The sequence below is a fragment of the Dipodomys merriami genome, unplaced genomic scaffold (genome assembly GCF_024711535.1).
Source record: "Dipodomys merriami isolate MVZ:Mamm:240054 unplaced genomic scaffold, mDipMer1.0.p SCAF_519, whole genome shotgun sequence".
NCBI classification, from domain to species: Eukaryota; Metazoa; Chordata; class Mammalia; order Rodentia; family Heteromyidae; genus Dipodomys; species Dipodomys merriami.
In genome coordinates this window covers 410,263-427,397 of record NW_027206090.1, presented here as the reverse complement: position 1 = coordinate 427,397, position 17,135 = coordinate 410,263, and the positions used below count along the sequence as shown (strand labels likewise).

Genomic DNA, 17,135 nt, shown 5'->3' with positions numbered 1-17,135 from the left:
AGTAGAGCCACCTTCCCAGCCCTGTGGCATTCTTGAGCTACCTCATTCAGGCATATTTTTCTTGACATTGGAGTTTCTCAATTAAATTCCTTCTTTTACCATTTTACTATTGTGTGCACTCATTCAATTATGTCCCTCAGCTCTGCTCTTCAGCTCAAAGCTAGTGCTCTATTTCTTTTTTTTTTTTTTTTTTTGTTGGTCGTGGGGCTTGAACTCTGGGCCTGAGCGCTGTCCCTCAGCTCTTCAGCTCAAGGCGAGCGCTCTACCACTTGAGCTACAGCGCCACTTCCGGTTTTCTGGTGGTTTATTGGAGATAGGAGTCTCATGGTCTCTCCTGCCCGGGCTGGCTTTGAACCGCGATCCTCAGATCTCAGCCTCCTGAGTAGCTAGGATTACAGGCGTGAGCCACCAGCGCCCGGCTAGTGCTCTATTTCTTGAGCCATACCACCACTTATGTTTTCTGGTGGTTCATTGAAGATAAGAGTTTCTTGGACTTTCTTGCTTGGGCTGGCTTTGAACTGCGATCCTCAGATTTCAGCCTCTGAGTAGCTAGGATTATAGGTGTGATTCATCCATGCCTGGCTATCATTCAGTTCTTTGTTGAACACACCAGTAATCTAATCTTTGTCTCTTAGATTATCCACTAGTAAGACTTCTCCCACAGTTCATCTCCAGCCTTGGATACTGATTTTCTGTTGGAGTAACTTTCTGATCCTACACAGTATGAAGGTCAGTGGCAGTTGAAAATCTGGATTAGTATGCATCTTGGATGTGTGCCAGTACTGGGGCTTGCCCTTGGAACCTGGCCATTGTCCCTTAGCTGTTTCACTCACAGCTGGTGGAGCGGCGGAGCCACAGCTTCATTTTCAGCTCCCCCTCACCTCCATCAGGCTGAACTTGGGCCTGGAAGCTTTCCCATGAGTTCTTTTTTTTTTTTTTTTGTCTGTCGTGGGGCTTGAACTCTGGGCCTGAGCGCTGTCCCTCAGCTCTTCAGCTCAAGGCGAGCACTCTACCACTTGAGCTACAGCGCCACTTCCGGTTTTCTGGTGGTTTATTGGAGATAGGAGTCTCATGGTCTCTCCTGCCCGGGCTGGCTTTGAACCGCGATCCTCAGATCTCAGCCTCCTGAGTAGCTAGGATTACAGGCGTGAGCCACCAGCGCCCGGCTCCCATGAGTTCTTATACACAGGCTAGCACTCAATTCTTTGAGCCACAGTTTCACTTCCAGTTTTCTGGTAGTTAATTGGAGATGAGTCTCTTGGGCTTACCTACATAGGATGGATTGTAACCTCAATACTCAGAGTTCACCTTCTTAAAAAGTATCTAGCATTTCAAGCACCAGCCACCACCACCATCCAGCTTAATGTGTGAACTTGCAATTTGGTTTAGAAGCACTGGCAAAGGGCCAGTCTTAGTTGGGGAGAGTTTCTGAATGAAAGGTGTCTTTTATTTTGTGAGTACACTCCACGTTGAAGTGAGTCCACACACAGAGCCTGTTTCCTTCTGGGTCAGTGAAAGCAAGTTCAGTACATTCCCCTCCGAAGTCCATGACACAGCTTTAAAAGAGCGATGGAGTCTAAGTCAGAAAATAGGTGTTTCCATGGAAACCCTTTTAATAAAAGACCAACTGGGTTTTAGTTTTCTGTTTTTGTTGAACGGGGACTGGTTGAGATAGGGTCCCAACTTCTATTCTTTTATTTCACTGATAGATCATAATTATCTCTGCTTGTGGGTTACAATGTGATGCTTTGGTGTGTGTGGATTCTTGGCGATATTTAAATTAAGGTAAGACAGCTATTTTCATAAATATATATTTGTTTTGTGAGGCCATTAAAAACCCTTTCTTCTAGATTAAAAACACACACACATTATATCGTCATGATCTTTATCCATGCTGTTGAGTAAGAGAACACCAGAATTATCACTTCTAATTATAACGTAGTCCTCACCGACAACGTTCCCACAGTCTCCTTCCCTCCTTCTCCCCGGCCCTAGTCACCGTGACTCTTCTCCCATCTTGTATGAGATCAACTTTAAAAGTTGAGAAGCCAGAAACAAGTTCTGCCTGCACGCTGACACCTGCCAGGCTGGGACCCCGCCCCGCCCCGCCCCGCCCCGCCCCGAGGACGCGGGGCTCAGGAATGCCTGTGGCTGGAACAGCTCCTGGCCATTTCACCAAGCACCGCACAGGCCGGCTCTGCGGTCACTCAGGGCTCGGAGGCGGGCCCTGCTCCCTTTAGCCAATCAGAGCCAGGGGGCGTGGCGAGCCGCCGCGGCGCGCGGCGGGGGAGGCGCCGGGCGCCGGCGGAGCTTCCTGTCCCGCCCCGTCACGCTCGCGGCGCTCGGGGCTGCTCCGGGGGTCCCGGCGGCTCGGCCTCGGCTGCCGGTGACCTTCGCTGACCTCGCGGCGTCGGGAGGACACCGCGGAGCCGGGGGCGGCCATGGTGAGCGCGGGCCTGGCCGGGAGGCGCGTGCGGAGGGCGCTGGCGTCCGGCGGGAACCGGCTGAGGCGGCCCGGGCCTCGCGCGTCAGCTGCAGCGCGGGGCCGCCGGCGCCGCGAGGCCGCGCGGGGGCCGCGGGCGCTGTCGGGGGCCAGCTGGCCGCGGGTGGGCCCGCGTGGCCGGCGGAGCCGCGTCCTGTCCGTCAGGGGCGACTTCCGGCCCGGCGCCCGCCCCGCGGGGACGCGGGGTCGCGGGGACGCGGGGTCGGCGCGCGCGGCGGCGGCGGGGCCGGGTGGGGTCCGGGTCCCCGGGCGTGTCCGTGGCGGGGCGGTCCCGAGCCGGTGACGCGCGAAGGCGGCGTGTGAGCCCCGCGCCCGAGCCCTGGGCCGCGGTGGGCGCCTTCCTTCCCGCGCCGCCCCGCTGCCCGGAAACGGGGTCCGCGCGCGCGCTCGGGGCTCCGTGACGTCGGCGCCGCGGGCTCGGGACGCCGTGGAGGGCGGCGGCGGCGGGGCCGTCTGGCTGACAGGCGGCCGCCGCGGGGGAGGCGGAAGAGCTGGTCTTTCTAGACGGGAGCCCGACCTCGGGATCGGAGGTGATGGGGGGGATCGGGGGGAGGGGGGGCGCCTCAGGTCCCCGAGCTGGGGCTCACCCCGTCCCCACGGTGGTCAGGGGTCACAGATCTGCAGCAAGAGAGATCAGGTGGGTTGGTGAGGCCCTCGGGGAGGGCCTGGCCGGTGCGCGGGGTCGCCAGGCCTGGGTCACAGCGTCCTTACTTTTGTGCCGTATTTAGAGTTGATTTCAGGGCCGTGGCTTCTTAAGCTTGGCTTTTCCCACCAAGGCTGGTGCTGGGAAGTGAGGCATAAGTCCCCAAGTTCCAGCCCTACCTCCAGGTAGGAACCGGGCAGGCCGCGCTCTGCCACGTGAGCCTTCCCTCGGGCCTTTGGCTAGTTACTGGGAGATGGGAGTCTCCCAGGTCTGTCCGTCCAGGCTGGCTGGGAACCTTGATCCTTGGATCCAGGCTGGCTGGGAACCTTGATCCTCGGATCCAGCCTGCGGAGTAGCAGTGGTTACAATGTAGCGAGTTGGGGCTGCTGGGTTGATAGTCTCTGTCTCAGTTTTAAAAGGGGAAGGAGGGGAGGCTACTTCTGGTAAAGAGTGGGCTGGTGGTTCTTGCTCTAGGCAGTTCCCCGGAACTGGAAGTGGCAGGTGAGGGGCTGGTGGCCTGGCATCCCCATTTTTGAGGCCCTGGTGTGGTTTCACCCTGGGGGGAAGGGCATCACTTGGGTTAAAATTTGACTTCTGCAGAATTCTCATCTTCCACCTTTGAATAGGATATTTAATTCGCTCCAAGGGAGAAAGTCTGCTACAGGACAGACTGAAACACACCTTTACTTCCACCTGCTGGTGAAAATGAGAGTTAATATTTCTTGTGCTGTTTTATCTTTTGACACTCCTGGGTTTTCAACTCAGGTCCTGGGCACTGTCCCTGAGCTTCTTTTGCTCAAGGCTAGCACTGCCGTTTGAGCCACAGCATTTCTGTTTATGTGGTACTAAGGAATCGAACCCAGGGCTTCATGCATGCTAGGCAAGCAGTCTGCCACTAAGCCACATTCCCAGCCATGTGTAGGTTTGTTTTGTTTTGTTTTTGCCAGTCCTGGGGCTTGAACTCAGGGCCAGGACAATGTCCCTGAGCTTCTTTTGCTCAAGGCTAGCACTTTACCACTTGAACTACAGTGCCACTTCAGGCTTTTTCTGTGTCTGTGGTACTGAGGAATCAGAACCCAGGGATTTGTGCATGCACTGTACCACTAATACACATTCCCAGCCTGTGTGTAGGGTTTTTTTTTGGTCAGTCATGGGGCTTGAACTCTGGGCTTAGGCACTGTCCCTTAGCTCTTCAGCTCAAGGAGAGCGCTGTACTGCTTGAGCCACAGCACCACTTCTGGTTTTCTGGTGGTTTATTGGAGATAAGAGTCTCATGCCCTTTCTTGTCTGGGCTAGCTTTGAACCATGATCCTCAGATCTCAGCCCCCTGAGTAGCTAGGATTACAGGCATGAACCACCGGCCCCAGGCCTGTGTCTAGTTTTTTTTTTTTTTTTTTTTTGTCAGTCATGGGGGCTTGAACTCTGGGCTTGGGCGCTGTCCCTCAGCTCTTCAACTCAAGGCAAATGCTCTACCACTTGAGCTACAATGCCACTAACGCCACTTCCGGTTTTCTAGTGGTTTATTGGAGATAAGAGTCTCACAGGCTTTCCTGCCCGGTCTGACTTTGAACCGTGATCCTCAGATCTCAGCCTCCTGAATAGCTAGGATTACAGGTATGAGCCACCGGTGCCCAGCTTTTTTTTTTTTTTTTTTGTCAGTCATGGGGCCTGGGCGCTGTCCCTCAGCTCTATTAGCTCAAGGCTAAGGCTCTACCACTTGAGCTACAGCGCCACTTCCAGTTTTCTGGTGGTTTATTGACGATAAGAGTTTCACAGACTTTCCTGCTGGGGCTGGCTTTGAACTGCGATCCTCACATCTCAGCCTCCTGAGTAGCTAGGATGACAGGCGTGAGCCACCGGCACCGGACTGTGCTCGGCGCGCGCGCGTGTGTGTGTGTGTGTGTGTGTGTGTGTGTGTGTGTGTGTGTGTGTGTGTGTGCTCGGCGTGTGTGTGTGTGTGTGTGTGTGTGTGTGTGTGCTCGGCGTGTGTGTGTGTGTGTGTGTGTGTTTTGGTCCGGTCGTGGGGCCTGAACTCTTGGCCTGGACACTGTCCCTCAGCTCTTCAGCTCAAGGTTAGCGCTCTACCACTTGAGCCACGGTGCCACTTCTCGTTTTTTCTTTTTTGCTTATGTGGTGCTGAGGAGTTGAACCCAGGGCCTCGTGCATGCAAGGCAAGCACTCTACCACTGAGCCACCTTCCCAGCCCAGTGTGTGTGGTTTTTAAAGTACTGGTTTGTTGCTCTTTTTTGTGTGCAGATTTGGAGATTGAACTCAGGGCCTGGGAGTTGTTCTTGAGCTTTTCTTTTCTCAAGGCTAGCACCACAGCGCCACTTCTGGGTTTTTCTGTGTATGTAGTGCTGAGGAATGGAACCCAGGACTTTATGCATGCTAGGCAAGCAGCCACATTCCCAGCCCCAACACATTCAGCTTTTTGGTGGTTAGTTAGACTTTCCTGCTTGAGCTGGTTTTGAACCAGGATCCTCAGATTTCAGCTTCCTGAGTAGCTAGGATTTCAGGTACAAGCCACCAGTGCCTAGTAAAGTGCTGGATTTTGTTCCTCATTTTGAGGACTTAAGGAATGAATTCTTGAGTACTGGGACTGTCATGGGTTCCTGATTATAAGTCCCTTTTTAGTCAGTGTTTGATTTTTTTTTTTTTTTTTTTTTTGGGTCCAGTCATGGGGCTTGAACTCTGGGCCTGGGCGCTGTCCCTCAGCTCTTCAGCTCAAGGCTAGCGCTCTACCACTGGAGCCACAGCACCACTTCTGGCTTTTTTTCTTTTTGCTTATGTGGTGCTGAGGAATCGAACCCAGGGCCTCAGGCATGTAAGGCAAGTGCTCTACCACTGAGCCACCTTCCCAGCCCTCAGTGTTTGATTTTTAAAATTTTTTATTTATTTATTTTTTGTTGGTCATGGGTCTTGTACTCTGGGCCTGGGCGCTGTCCCTCAGCTCTTCAGCTCAAGGAGAGCGCTCTACCACTTGAGCCACAACGCCACTTTTAGTTTTCTGGTGGTTTATTGATGATAAGAGTCTCACGGACTTTGCTGCCCGGGCTGGCTTGAACCTCGATCCTCACATCTCAGCCTCCTGAGTAGCTAGGATTACAGATGTGAGCCAGCAATGCCCGGCCTGTGTCTGATTTTATGAGCAGACTCATCCTACCTACCACATCAGTTGTTTCAGGATGGGAAAGGTGACAAGCCAGAGAAAATACAGTCTCTGTACTGTCATCTGCAGTGCAGTGGTAGTGGATTGAGCCCAGAGCGTGTAGAGTGTCTGTCATTTTGGTGGATGTTGTAGTAATTCAACCATTGTAACCTGGGTGGTGGAGAATGAGTTGGTGTTTAGCCAACATCAAGCATTTGGTGTGACAAGTGATGTTAGAAACACTGCAGAGGTGAGAACCCTCAGCTGCAGTCTGGAGTACCTGTGATTCCTGTTTACAGTTGAGCCTGTGGAGCAGGGTGCATCTCTCCAGCTGGGACCCTGGAGATCAAGCTGGAGTTAACTGTGTCCTGGTTGCTCAGGTGTGAATCCCTGGTCTGCATCTGCACAGTGAGAGTGGTCCCTGATTCCCTTGTGAATGGTATAGAGCAGACTGCTTTCTTTGAGGTGCTCTGTGTGTGTGTGTGTGTGTGTGTGTCCATGTGTGTCCATGTGCACCTGCCCATGTACCAGTGTGTGTGCTTGAGCCCTATATCCCTGAGCTTATTTGGTTAAGGCTAGCGATCTAATTTAACCACTTGAGCCACAACTCCAGGCTTTTTTTTTTTTTTTCCTGGTTAATTGGAGATAAGAATCTCAGATTTAGAGATTTAGAGACTATACATAGAGCTCCCTTATGACCCAGCAATCCCACTTTTGGGCATTTACCCGGATGATCATAAACAAGACCATACTAAAGCTATCAGCACAACTATGTTTGTTGCAGCATTATTATTTGTTTTTGGGGGGGGGGTCCGGTCGTGGGGCCAGGACCCTGGGCCTGGGCGCTGTCCCTCTGCTCTTCAGCTCAAGGCTAGCACTCTACCACTTGAGCCACAGTCTACTTCCGGCTTTTTTCTTTTTGCTTATGTGGTGCTGAGGAATCAAACCCAGGGCCTCATGCATGCAAGGCAAGCGCTCTACCACTGAGCCACCTTCCCAGCCCCTATTGCAGCATTATTTATCATAGCTAAGATATGGAACCAACCCAGATACCCCTCAGTAGATGAATGGATCAAGAAAATGTGGTATATAGACATGGGAATTCTATGCCTCCATCAGAAAGAATGACATTGCCCCATTTGTTAGGAAATGGAAAGACTTGGACAAAAATTATATTAAGTGAAGTAAGGCAGGCCTAAAGAAACATAGGTCCTATGGTTTCCCTTATTTGCAGTAACTAGTATATGTCTGAGACAAGCAGAAACGGTCAGATAAGGTGATGTTAGACAAAATGAATCCCAAGATAAGGACTCAAATGGTGTTTTTTTGTTGGTCGTGGGGATTGAACTCTAGGCCTTGGCACTGTCCCTGTGCTCTTCAGCTCAAGGCAAGTGCTCTACCACTTGAGCCACAGCTCCACTTCTGATTTTCTAGTGGTTTATTGGAAATAAGAGTCTCATGGATGTTCCTGCCTGGGCTGGCTTTGAACCACAATCTTCAGATCTCAGCCTCCTGAGATGCTAGGATGACAGGTGTGAGCCACAGGCGCCTGGCCTCAAATGGTTTTTCTTTCTTGCTATTGTTTCTAACATATTGATAAGATGGTTTTTTTTATTGTTGCTTTGTATGTCCCTCCCCTACGGTATAACCCCTGTTTTCACTGTATTAGATGTTGGTATAATTTGGGGAGGGGAAGGGGAAAAACAAATTGCTTAAATAAGATACAGGTGGACCCACTGCAACAATGAGATGTAGATGTACAAGACCTTATGTTGAAAAACGAACTTTGCAACTTTGGTGGGGGGGGGGTTGGAGCTGGGAGGTCAGGGATGGTAAGGAGAAAAAACTAAGGAAGAGGCCACAATGCTTGATAAGAAATGTACTCATGGGCTGGGATATAGCTCAGTGGCAAAGCGCTTGCCTAGCAAGTGCAATGTCCTGGGTTCGATCCCCAGTACCAAAAAAGAAAAGACAAAAAAAATACAGTTAAAAAAAACCCAAACATGGGCTGGGAAGGTGGCTCAGTGGTAGAGCGCTTGCCTTGCATGCATGAGGCCCTGGGTTCGATTCCTCAGCACCACATAAGCAAAAAGAAAAGATCCAGAAGTGGCGCTGTGGCTCAAGTGGTAGAGCGCTAGCCTTGAGCTGAAGAGCTGAGGGACAGTGCCCAGGCCAGAGTTCAGGCCCCACGACTGGACCAAAAAAAAAAAAAAAAAAAAAAAAAAAAAAAAAAACCCAAACAAAAAGAAATGTACTCATTACCTTGCTCATGTAATTGTAACCCATCTATATGGTATTTTCACACACACACACAAAAAACCCTTATTAATTAAATTTTAAAAAGCCAAAAGAATGGGGCTGGGAAGGTGGCTCAGTGGTAGAGCGCTTGCCTTGCATGCATGAGGCCCTGGGTTTGATTCCTCAGCACCACATAAGCAAAAAGAAAAAAAGCTGGAAGTGGTGCTGTGGCTCAAGTGGTAGAGCGCTAGCCTTGAGCTGAAGAGTTGAGGGACAGTGCCCAGGCCCAGAGTTCAAGCCCCACGACTGGAACCAAAAAAAAAAAAAAAAAAAAATCTCAGATTTCTTGCTCAGGCTGGCTTCTAGCCTTTGTCCTTGGGTCTCAGTTTCTTTTTTTTCTTTTTCTTTTTTTAAATTAATTCATTCATTCATTTTTTGATGATCATGGGACCTGAGCTCCGGGCCTGAGTGTTGTCCCTCAGCTCTTCAGCTCAAGGCAAGCACTCTACCATTTGAACCACAGCACCACTTCTGGCTTTTTCTGCTTATGTGGTGCTGAGGACTCGAACCCAGGGCTTCATGCATGGGAGGCAAGCGCTATACCACTGAGCTACCTTCCCAGCCCTTCCCAGCTTTTTTGTGGTTAATTGGGGATAAGAGTCTCATAGACCTTCTTCCCCACGCTGGCTTAGAACTACAATCCTGGAATTTTTGTTTGTCCTTTGTGAGGGTCTGTGTGGGTGATGGTGTTGCGTGACAAACCACCCAGCCTGGAGCTTGCTGGGTTTTTTTTTTTATATCTGTAGAAGATATTTGTAGTTTGTGTTTTTCTATATTGTCTTCTCTGGCTTTGGCATCATGGCAGGGTAGACCTCCTACCTAGAATTAGCCTAACTAATTTTTCTTGAGAGATCATATTATTCATTGAGTGTTTGGCAGAATAAACCAGTGAGACTAGGACTTGTTCTTCCTGCCTTGGCAACTTATTATTTAATTTTTTTTTCTGGACATGGGGCTTGAACTCTGGGCCTGGGCGCTGTCCCTGAGCTCTTCAGCTCAAGGCGAGTACTCTACCACTTGAGCCATAGCACCACTTCCAGTTTTCTAGTGGTTGATTAGAGATGAGTCTCAGGGACTTTCCTGCCCCAGCTGGCTTTGAACTGCAGTCCTCAGATCTCAGCCTCCTGAGTAGCTAGGACTACATGCATGAGGCACTGGGCCTGGCTTGCACTTGGATTTATTTATTTGCTTATTTTGTGTTGGTTCTGGGGCTTGAACTCATGGACTTTGTGCTGTGCCTGAGCCTTGGTGCTCAAGGCTAGCACTCTACCATTTGAGTCACATCTCCATTTCTAGCCTTTTTTTCCTGAAAAATGTGGCTAATTGGAGATGAGAGTCTCATACCTTGCTGGTCTAGACAGCCTTTGAACTGAGACCTCAGATCTTAGCCTCTTGTAACTAGGATTACAGGCATGAGCCACAGCACCAGGCTTGTATTTATTTTTAAGACAGGGTCTATGGTGCTCAAGCTGATCTCAAATGGATCTCAGCTTCCCAAGAAGGTGGGAATATTGGCAACTACCAACATACCCAGCTTTTGCTGATGTGCTTATAATTTCAAATTTAGTAGTTCTTTGATGAGATAAAGCAAAATATCGAACATTAGATTGACCTATTGTACTTACTTGCTATAGTCTTTGATTATATCTTTGTTACTAATGAGAGGCATTCTTTGGACTTCTATAAAGATAATCATGTAAACTGTCAAGAAAGTTTTATTTGTACTTTCTCAATATCATTCTTTTTGACGTTTTCATTTTACTTATTTTTCAGGGAGCTCATAGTAGGGCTTTAACTCGGGGCCTGGATGCTGACCCCTAGCTTATTCACTCAAGGCTGACATTGTACCACTTGATCCACAGCTCCACTTTCAGTTTTTTTGTGGTTAATTGGAGATAATGGTGTCGTGGACTTTGTCCTGCCAGGGTGGGCCTTGAACCTTGGCCTTAAGGTGTGACCCACCAGTGCCAGCGGTATTATCCTTCTTGGATCCTTTATGCTACTTAAAAATTTGATCTGTTAAAAAAAAGTAGGTACAAGCTTCCACCTGCCCTTTCTTAGTGTAGTCAGAGAGGATGCACTGGACTCTTTGAAATGGATCTGTTGGACCAGCTCCTCGCAGATGAATTGCTATGCGCCCTCCGATGGTTATATCCGAGTATTGCAAGTGTTCCCAGGGACAGGCAGAAGAGATAGATAGCATATTGTTGACATAACGTGTGTGAGAAAACTGGGGCCTTTTCAGAATGTCTGGAGAGGGCTACTTTGTGCCAAAGCCTTTCTAACAATGTGCAGTCTCATGAGTGCGGCTGAGGCTCCATGCAGCAGTTGGGTAGTGAGAGAAACTGGACCCCATGCAAAGTTAGGTGATTTCAGAGCACGGCCAGTCTCCTCTCCTGATCTTGTGTGCAGACATTTCCAGACCCGGTGTGTGAGGATGTGAGTATGGAAGGGAAGCCTTGATGTGAGCAAAGATGGCAGGAACATTGTGAAGGCGTAGCGTCATGTCAAACCTTTTATGAAAACGTGTAGATCTCTATTACTATGAGTCTCACCCTCCCTCCCTGGTATGCCCTTGTGACGTTTCAGGAGTCTGTGACCTTCGATGATGTGTTTGTCAACTTCACCCTGGAGGAGTGGGCTCTGCTGGACGCAGCCCAGCAGCAGCTGTACAGAGACGTGATGGTGGAGACCTTCCGGAACCTGGCCTCCATACGTAAGGACCACTTCCTTCCCTGACCTGCTCACTCAGGGAGCGAGGCACTGTTGTTCTCCCGTGCTGCTCAGTCATGTGGAATGTGGGGTGAGAACATTTGGGTAAACCTGCCAGACATGCTCGTGTCATGCCATGAATGTAACTGGAATCTCGTGATTACTCTGTAAAGTCATCATCATTTGTAATGATGTTCTGGATCTATATTTTAGAAAAAGAACGGGAAGACCAGACTGTTGAAGAAGTGTGTAAAAGTCCCAAGAGATATCTAAGGTAATTTATACTTGTAAGAGAATGGAATGTTTCTTTACAAATCAAAACATGAGAAGAAATTTCTAAAACAGAAAACTATGCTGGTAAACACTGATTTCGTTTCAATATTTCCTCCAAAATACATTTAGGTTGAACAACCATAATCAGCATATCAAAAATCCAAAATGTTTTAACATTGGAAACATCTGGGCCTCCAGTTTCTTGCCACAAACAACGATTTCTGATGCTTTAAGGTAAGAAAAATGACGTTCAGGCTTTGTATATAAGGTGTATATGTAAAACAGAGATTTCGAGCTCTCTTCAAAATATCTCATATATATGCAAATATTTCAAAATTCAAATACTTTGAACTCCAACTGTTCATAAGGGAAATACTCAGCTGACTATTTAAATGTGAAATACTGTGCCCATGTTTACAAAATACTCTCCCTGGAAGCATATGAAGATACCTCGTGATAAGGCTGTATCTGCTTTTGCCATCCTGCGGAGCCTCTGGGCATTTGTATTCTAAAATTCTAATAGAACATCAAACCGGTAGTTCTCCTGCTAAATTATGACAGAATAATAGCTCAGTAATGCCTTCTCACTTATTTCCAGGGTTCAAGATTTATGGAGATTCTGTGGACATAAAGAAGCTCTTCAAAGTGGAGACATCTTCCACAGTACTCTAGATTCTGTTCTAAACATTAAAACCCCCGCTGGAGTGGAAGCAGGTGTCTTTGACATCTTCCTCAGGCATTCGTCCCTGAGTATGGCCTTTAGAACTTACTCTGACTCCAAACTCTATGAGTATCGGGAGTTTGAAGAGAAGCCGTGTAAATGTACTGCGTGTGGGAGAGCCTTCAGCGACCCCCAGTGCTTCCAGAACGCTGAGAGCACCAACACAGGAGTGAGAACCCACGAGTGTAAGCAGTGTGGGAATGTCTTCAGTCATCCCACTTCCCGTAGGATACACAGACGAACTCACACGGGAGAGAAACCTTACGTGTGTCAGCAGTGTGGGAAGGCTTTTAGTTCTTCCAGTTACATTAAAATCCATGAAAGGACGCACACTGGGGAGAAGCCTTACGTGTGTCAGCAGTGTGGGAAGGCCTTCAGCTATCCAGGTTATGTTAAGATACACGAAAGGACTCACACTGGAGAGAAGCCCCATGTCTGTAAGCAGTGTGGAAAAGCCTTCTTTACTTTGAGTGATGTTCGAAAGCACGAACGAACTCACAGTGGCGAGAAACCCTTTCTGTGTAAGGAATGCGGGAAAGCTTTCATTGATTCAAGTTCCTTGCACAAACATAAAATAACTCACACTGAAGAGAAGCCCTATGTATGTAGACAGTGTGGAAAAGCCTTCAGGTCCTGTGGTTACATGACCATACACGAGAGGACTCACACTGGAGAGAAACCTTACGTCTGTAATCAGTGTGGGAAAGCATTCGGGCAGTCCAGTCACTGTCTCATCCACGAGAGAACTCACACTGGAGAGAAGCCCTATGTGTGTAAGCAATGTGGGAAAGCCTTCTTTACTCTCAGTGGTCGTCGGAAACACGAACGAACTCACAATGAAGAGAAACCCTTCCTCTGTACTGAATGTGGAGAAGCCTTCAGTGATTCCAGTTCCTTACACACACATGAAATAACACACTGGAAAGAACCTCTTTCTCCATAAGCAATACAAGAAAGGTAGTTTGAGCAAACTCGGTGGAGAAAAGCCTCTATGTAAGGAATGTGGGAATACCTTTGATGATTCTGATTCTTTGCACAAATATAAAATGACGCACACTGGAAGGAAACTATGATTGCAAACAATGTTGATAAAAAAGAGCTTTTTGTTGGTGATGCTCAAAGACATTATGAACTCACGGTAGAGAAATCCCTTGTAGACAGCTACTAGCTATTCCACTTGTATGACAATATATAAAGGGAGTCACAGCAGGCAGAGACTGTATTCGAAATGTAGCCGTGCCTGAGGAGACACATCGTGGAGAAAATACCTACAAGCGTGAGCAATGTGAAAGTCTTCATTTCTCAAGTGACTTAAGACATGAACAAACCCACTGGGCAGAAATGCCTCGTGTGGTCTGATTTAGTGTGAAACGTCTTCCACTGACTTCATCCCCAGCGGGTGCTGCTATGTTAGGTGAGGGTGGTGGAGATTGACTGTTGAAGGTTTTGCCTCGCCTCGCCTCTGCTCCTCTCTTCTCTCCCTTTCCTCTGTGAGTCTGTAGCATCAGCCTCAGTCTCCAGCTCCGTAACATTCTGCCCCTTTAGGGTCCACAATCAATAATGCCAGACTGTAGTGGAAATCTGGACCTTTGTGCTAGGTGGTGGGATTTAGAATTTCAAGATTAGCATGAGCTAATCTTAGTTGGGAGCCCTTCTGGGGTGCATAAGAGGCCTCATCTAAAAAAAGTCAGACATGATAAATGAATAAATCCTTTTATTTATGTTGTTTGTGTCTTGTATTTTGTCAGAGCAACTCTTACAAACCTATGTATGTAAACAATGGGGGATGAGAACATTCTAGCAACTTGAGGATGGAAAGCTAGTACAAATAGAGCATATGGTAGGTGGGCCTGTTGGGTATACAGATTTGAAAACACAGAATGGAGAGAATAGGGTAGCCCACATGTAAATTGGAAGCGGGGAAGGCGGCTCCGTGGTAGAGCGCTTGCCTTGCCTCGCATGAGGCCCTGGGTTTGATTCCTCAGCACCACATAAGCAGAAAAAGCTGGAAGTGGTGCTGTGGCTCAAGTGGTAGAGCGCTAGCCTTGAGCTGAAGAGCTGAGGGACAGCGCCCAGGCCCATACTGACCAAAAAAAAAAGTCGTGGATATTCTGTGGGTAGGGAAATCATAGATACACAAATAATCCTGTGTCAATTTCTCCAGAGTATATAATCTGAAGGAAGTATTTTCAAAATTAATCTAGTAAAGATTTTTATCTTCTGGTTGCCAAGTGTCTTACAAAGAAATGAATGTAATAAGCTATTTTGGAATTATACCAACATGATACAATGAAACAAAAAAAGGAAATTCTCAAGTTTTTATTTACTGAGAAGATAGACACTATGCCACCATAAACATAAACTAGACCAAATTTTCAAGTTTATGCTTTTGATGTGAAGACATTTATCTTGTGTGTACAACTAAGTGGGGTTTTGTTTGTTTGTTTGTTTGTTTGTTTGCCAGTCCTGGAGCTTGAACTCAGGGTCTGGGCACTGTCCCTGAGCCTCTCTGCTCAAGACTAGCACTCTACCACTTGAGCCACAGCGCCACTTCCAGCTTTTGCTGTTTATGTGGTGCAGTGGGATGGAACCCAGGGATTCATGCATGCTAGGCAAGCACTCTGCCACAAGTCACATTCCCAGCCTGCAGTTTCCCTTTCTATGGGTCAGCTACCCACCTTCAACCATGGTACAGAAGTTAACGTTACCTACTGGGGACTGGGCTGTGTAGAAGAGCACTTGCCTGGCAATGCAAGGCCCTAAGTTCAGGCCTCAGCTCAAAAAAAAAAACAAAAAACAAGAACCCCTGACCACTTGCTCATGCCTATAATCCTAGATATTCAGGACGCTGCCATCTGAGGATCCCAATTTGAATCCGGCCCATCCCAGGCCATAAAGCAATATATGGAAAGGTAAACAGTGAAAAGGCCTAGTAAGAAATTTTTACTTTTTTGTTATTGTTAGGTGTGGGGCTTGAACTCAGGGCCTAGGCGCTGTCCCTGAGCACTTTTGCTCAAGTCTAACACTACTGCTTTGAACCACACTTCCACTTAGTGATTGTGTTGGTTAGTTGGAGATAATCTCACAGACTTTCTTGCCTGGGCTGCCTTTGTTTTTATTTTGTTTTTTTTTGGGGGGGTCCGGTCATGGGGCCTGAATGCTGTACCTGGGCACTTTCCCTCAGCACTTCAGCTCAAGGCTAGCGCTCTACCACTTGAGCCACAGCACCACTTTGGGCTTTTTTTCTTTTTGCTTATGTGGTGCTGAGGAATTGAACCCAGGGCCTCATGCATGCAAGGTAAGCGCTCTACCACTGAGCCACCTTCCCAGCCCTGGGCTGCCTTTGAATCATGATCTCAGATCTCAGCCTCCTGAGCAGGTAGGATTACAGATGTGAGCCACAAGTGCCCAGCTCAGTGTGGATTCTGTTAGGCTCTCAAGGCAGAGAGGAACAACCAAAGGCTTTCCCACATTGTTTCCAGGCAAATGGTTTCTCCCCACGGTGAGTTCTTTCATATACATGTAGGTAGCTAAGAAAGGCTTTCCCACAATGCTTACACCTACAGGGCTTCTCTTCAGTGTGGATTCTTTCCAGTAGCAGGGTTATATTTATGATATGTTGTTTTAAGGCTTTATAAACCACACTCTCCTATAAACCTTTCACTCTCTTGTTAACCTTTCCCACATTTCATGTGCTCTTAAACACTTTCTTCACTCTTATACCTACATTTTTTTAAGGGGGGAACATCCCTTGAACTTGGCCTGGGCACTGTCTCTGAGCGATATCATTCAAGGCCAGAGCTCTACTACTTTGAACCACAGCCCCACTTCTGTTTTTCTGAGGACTAATTGGAGATTAAGAGTCACAGGGACTTTCCTGCCTGGGGTGGCTTCAAACCTCAATCCACAGATCTCAGCCTCTTGAGTAGCTAGCATGATGGGTGAGCCACTGGCGCCTGACTATAAATCTTAGTGTTTATGATTCTGTAAAACTTACTCACCAAGACCACAGCTTCACCTGGGCAACTTTAAAGGTCTCCCCTAAGTAAATTCTCAAATGCAGAAATAATTTCTGAGTTCAGCTAAATGCCTCTTTGAGGTCAGTCCCCGCTGCAAGTCAGTTATGTAAGACCTCTGCCAGCTCTGGTCCTTACCAGTTTCCCACCAACACAGATAAGCCCAACTGCCAACCTTGGAATAAGGAGCAAAAGTATCTGCACTTAAATTCTTGGGTAAATCAGATAAGGAAAACTACAATACACCTTAGATTATAAAACTAGCAAATAATCTTTGAGAATACAAAAGTTCCAACAAACTGTATTTTCCTATCAAAACACTGCTACCGAGGAGACTAATCCATTCTTTTTTGTTGTTGGTCATGGGGCTTGAACTCATGGCTTGGGCGCTGTCCCTCAGCTCTTCAGCTCAAGGCTGGCGTTCTACCACTTGAGCCATAGCACCACTTCTGGTTTTGTGGTGGTTTATTGGAGATCAGAGTCTCACGAGCTTTCCTGCCTGGGCTGGCTTTGAACTGTGATCCTCAGAACTTAGCCTCCTGAGTAGCTAGGATTACGGGTGTGAGCCACCAGCACCCAGCAACTAATCCATTCTTAAGTACAAGACTGAAAGGAGAGAGAAAATATAGCTGCATCACTCAAATTTTTAATTTATTCTAGAGGTGATGTACAGAGGGGTGACAATGACAAGTCATAACCAGTACATTTCCTTTCGTCCAGTGTCTTCTGTTCCTCGTTCTCTCTGTCCCTCCCTCCTGTTTCCACCCATGAGTTTTTGTTTTGTTTTGTTTTTTTGGGTCCGGTTGTGGGGCCTGAACTCT

At 47.9% G+C, this 17,135-nt stretch overlaps 1 protein-coding gene across 3 annotated transcripts; it reads left to right on the top strand.

Annotated features, from left to right (window-relative positions):
* Window positions 1–2,320: 2,320 nt before the first annotated feature.
* On the top strand, window positions 2,321–14,026 carry LOC138810992 (zinc finger protein 627-like). Of its 3 annotated transcripts, none has more exons than XM_069998447.1 (5): window positions 2,321–2,444; window positions 11,182–11,308; window positions 11,518–11,578; window positions 11,707–11,811; window positions 12,176–14,026. In XM_069998447.1, exons 1-5 carry the CDS (start codon window positions 2,442–2,444, stop codon window positions 13,239–13,241), a joined length of 1,362 nt encoding a protein of 453 aa, XP_069854548.1. In that variant the 5' UTR covers window positions 2,321–2,441; the 3' UTR covers window positions 13,242–14,026. The 3 variants fall into 3 exon arrangements, with proteins under 3 accessions (XP_069854548.1, XP_069854549.1, XP_069854550.1); XM_069998448.1 differs by lacking the exon at window positions 2,321–2,444 and adding an exon at window positions 2,927–3,033; XM_069998449.1 differs by lacking the exon at window positions 2,321–2,444 and adding an exon at window positions 2,927–3,033 and having other exon boundaries at window positions 11,182–11,395.
* The last annotated feature ends 3,109 nt before the right edge of the window (window positions 14,027–17,135 follow it).

Bases quoted from the DNA above. Each gene is read 5' to 3' on its own strand.
- LOC138810992 (XM_069998447.1), top strand. The intron at 11,579-11,706 runs GTAATTTATACT...AAATACATTTAG, and splicing joins AGTCCCAAGAGATATCTAAG to GTTGAACAACCATAATCAGC. The intron at 11,812-12,175 runs GTAAGAAAAATG...ACTTATTTCCAG, and splicing joins ACGATTTCTGATGCTTTAAG to GGTTCAAGATTTATGGAGAT.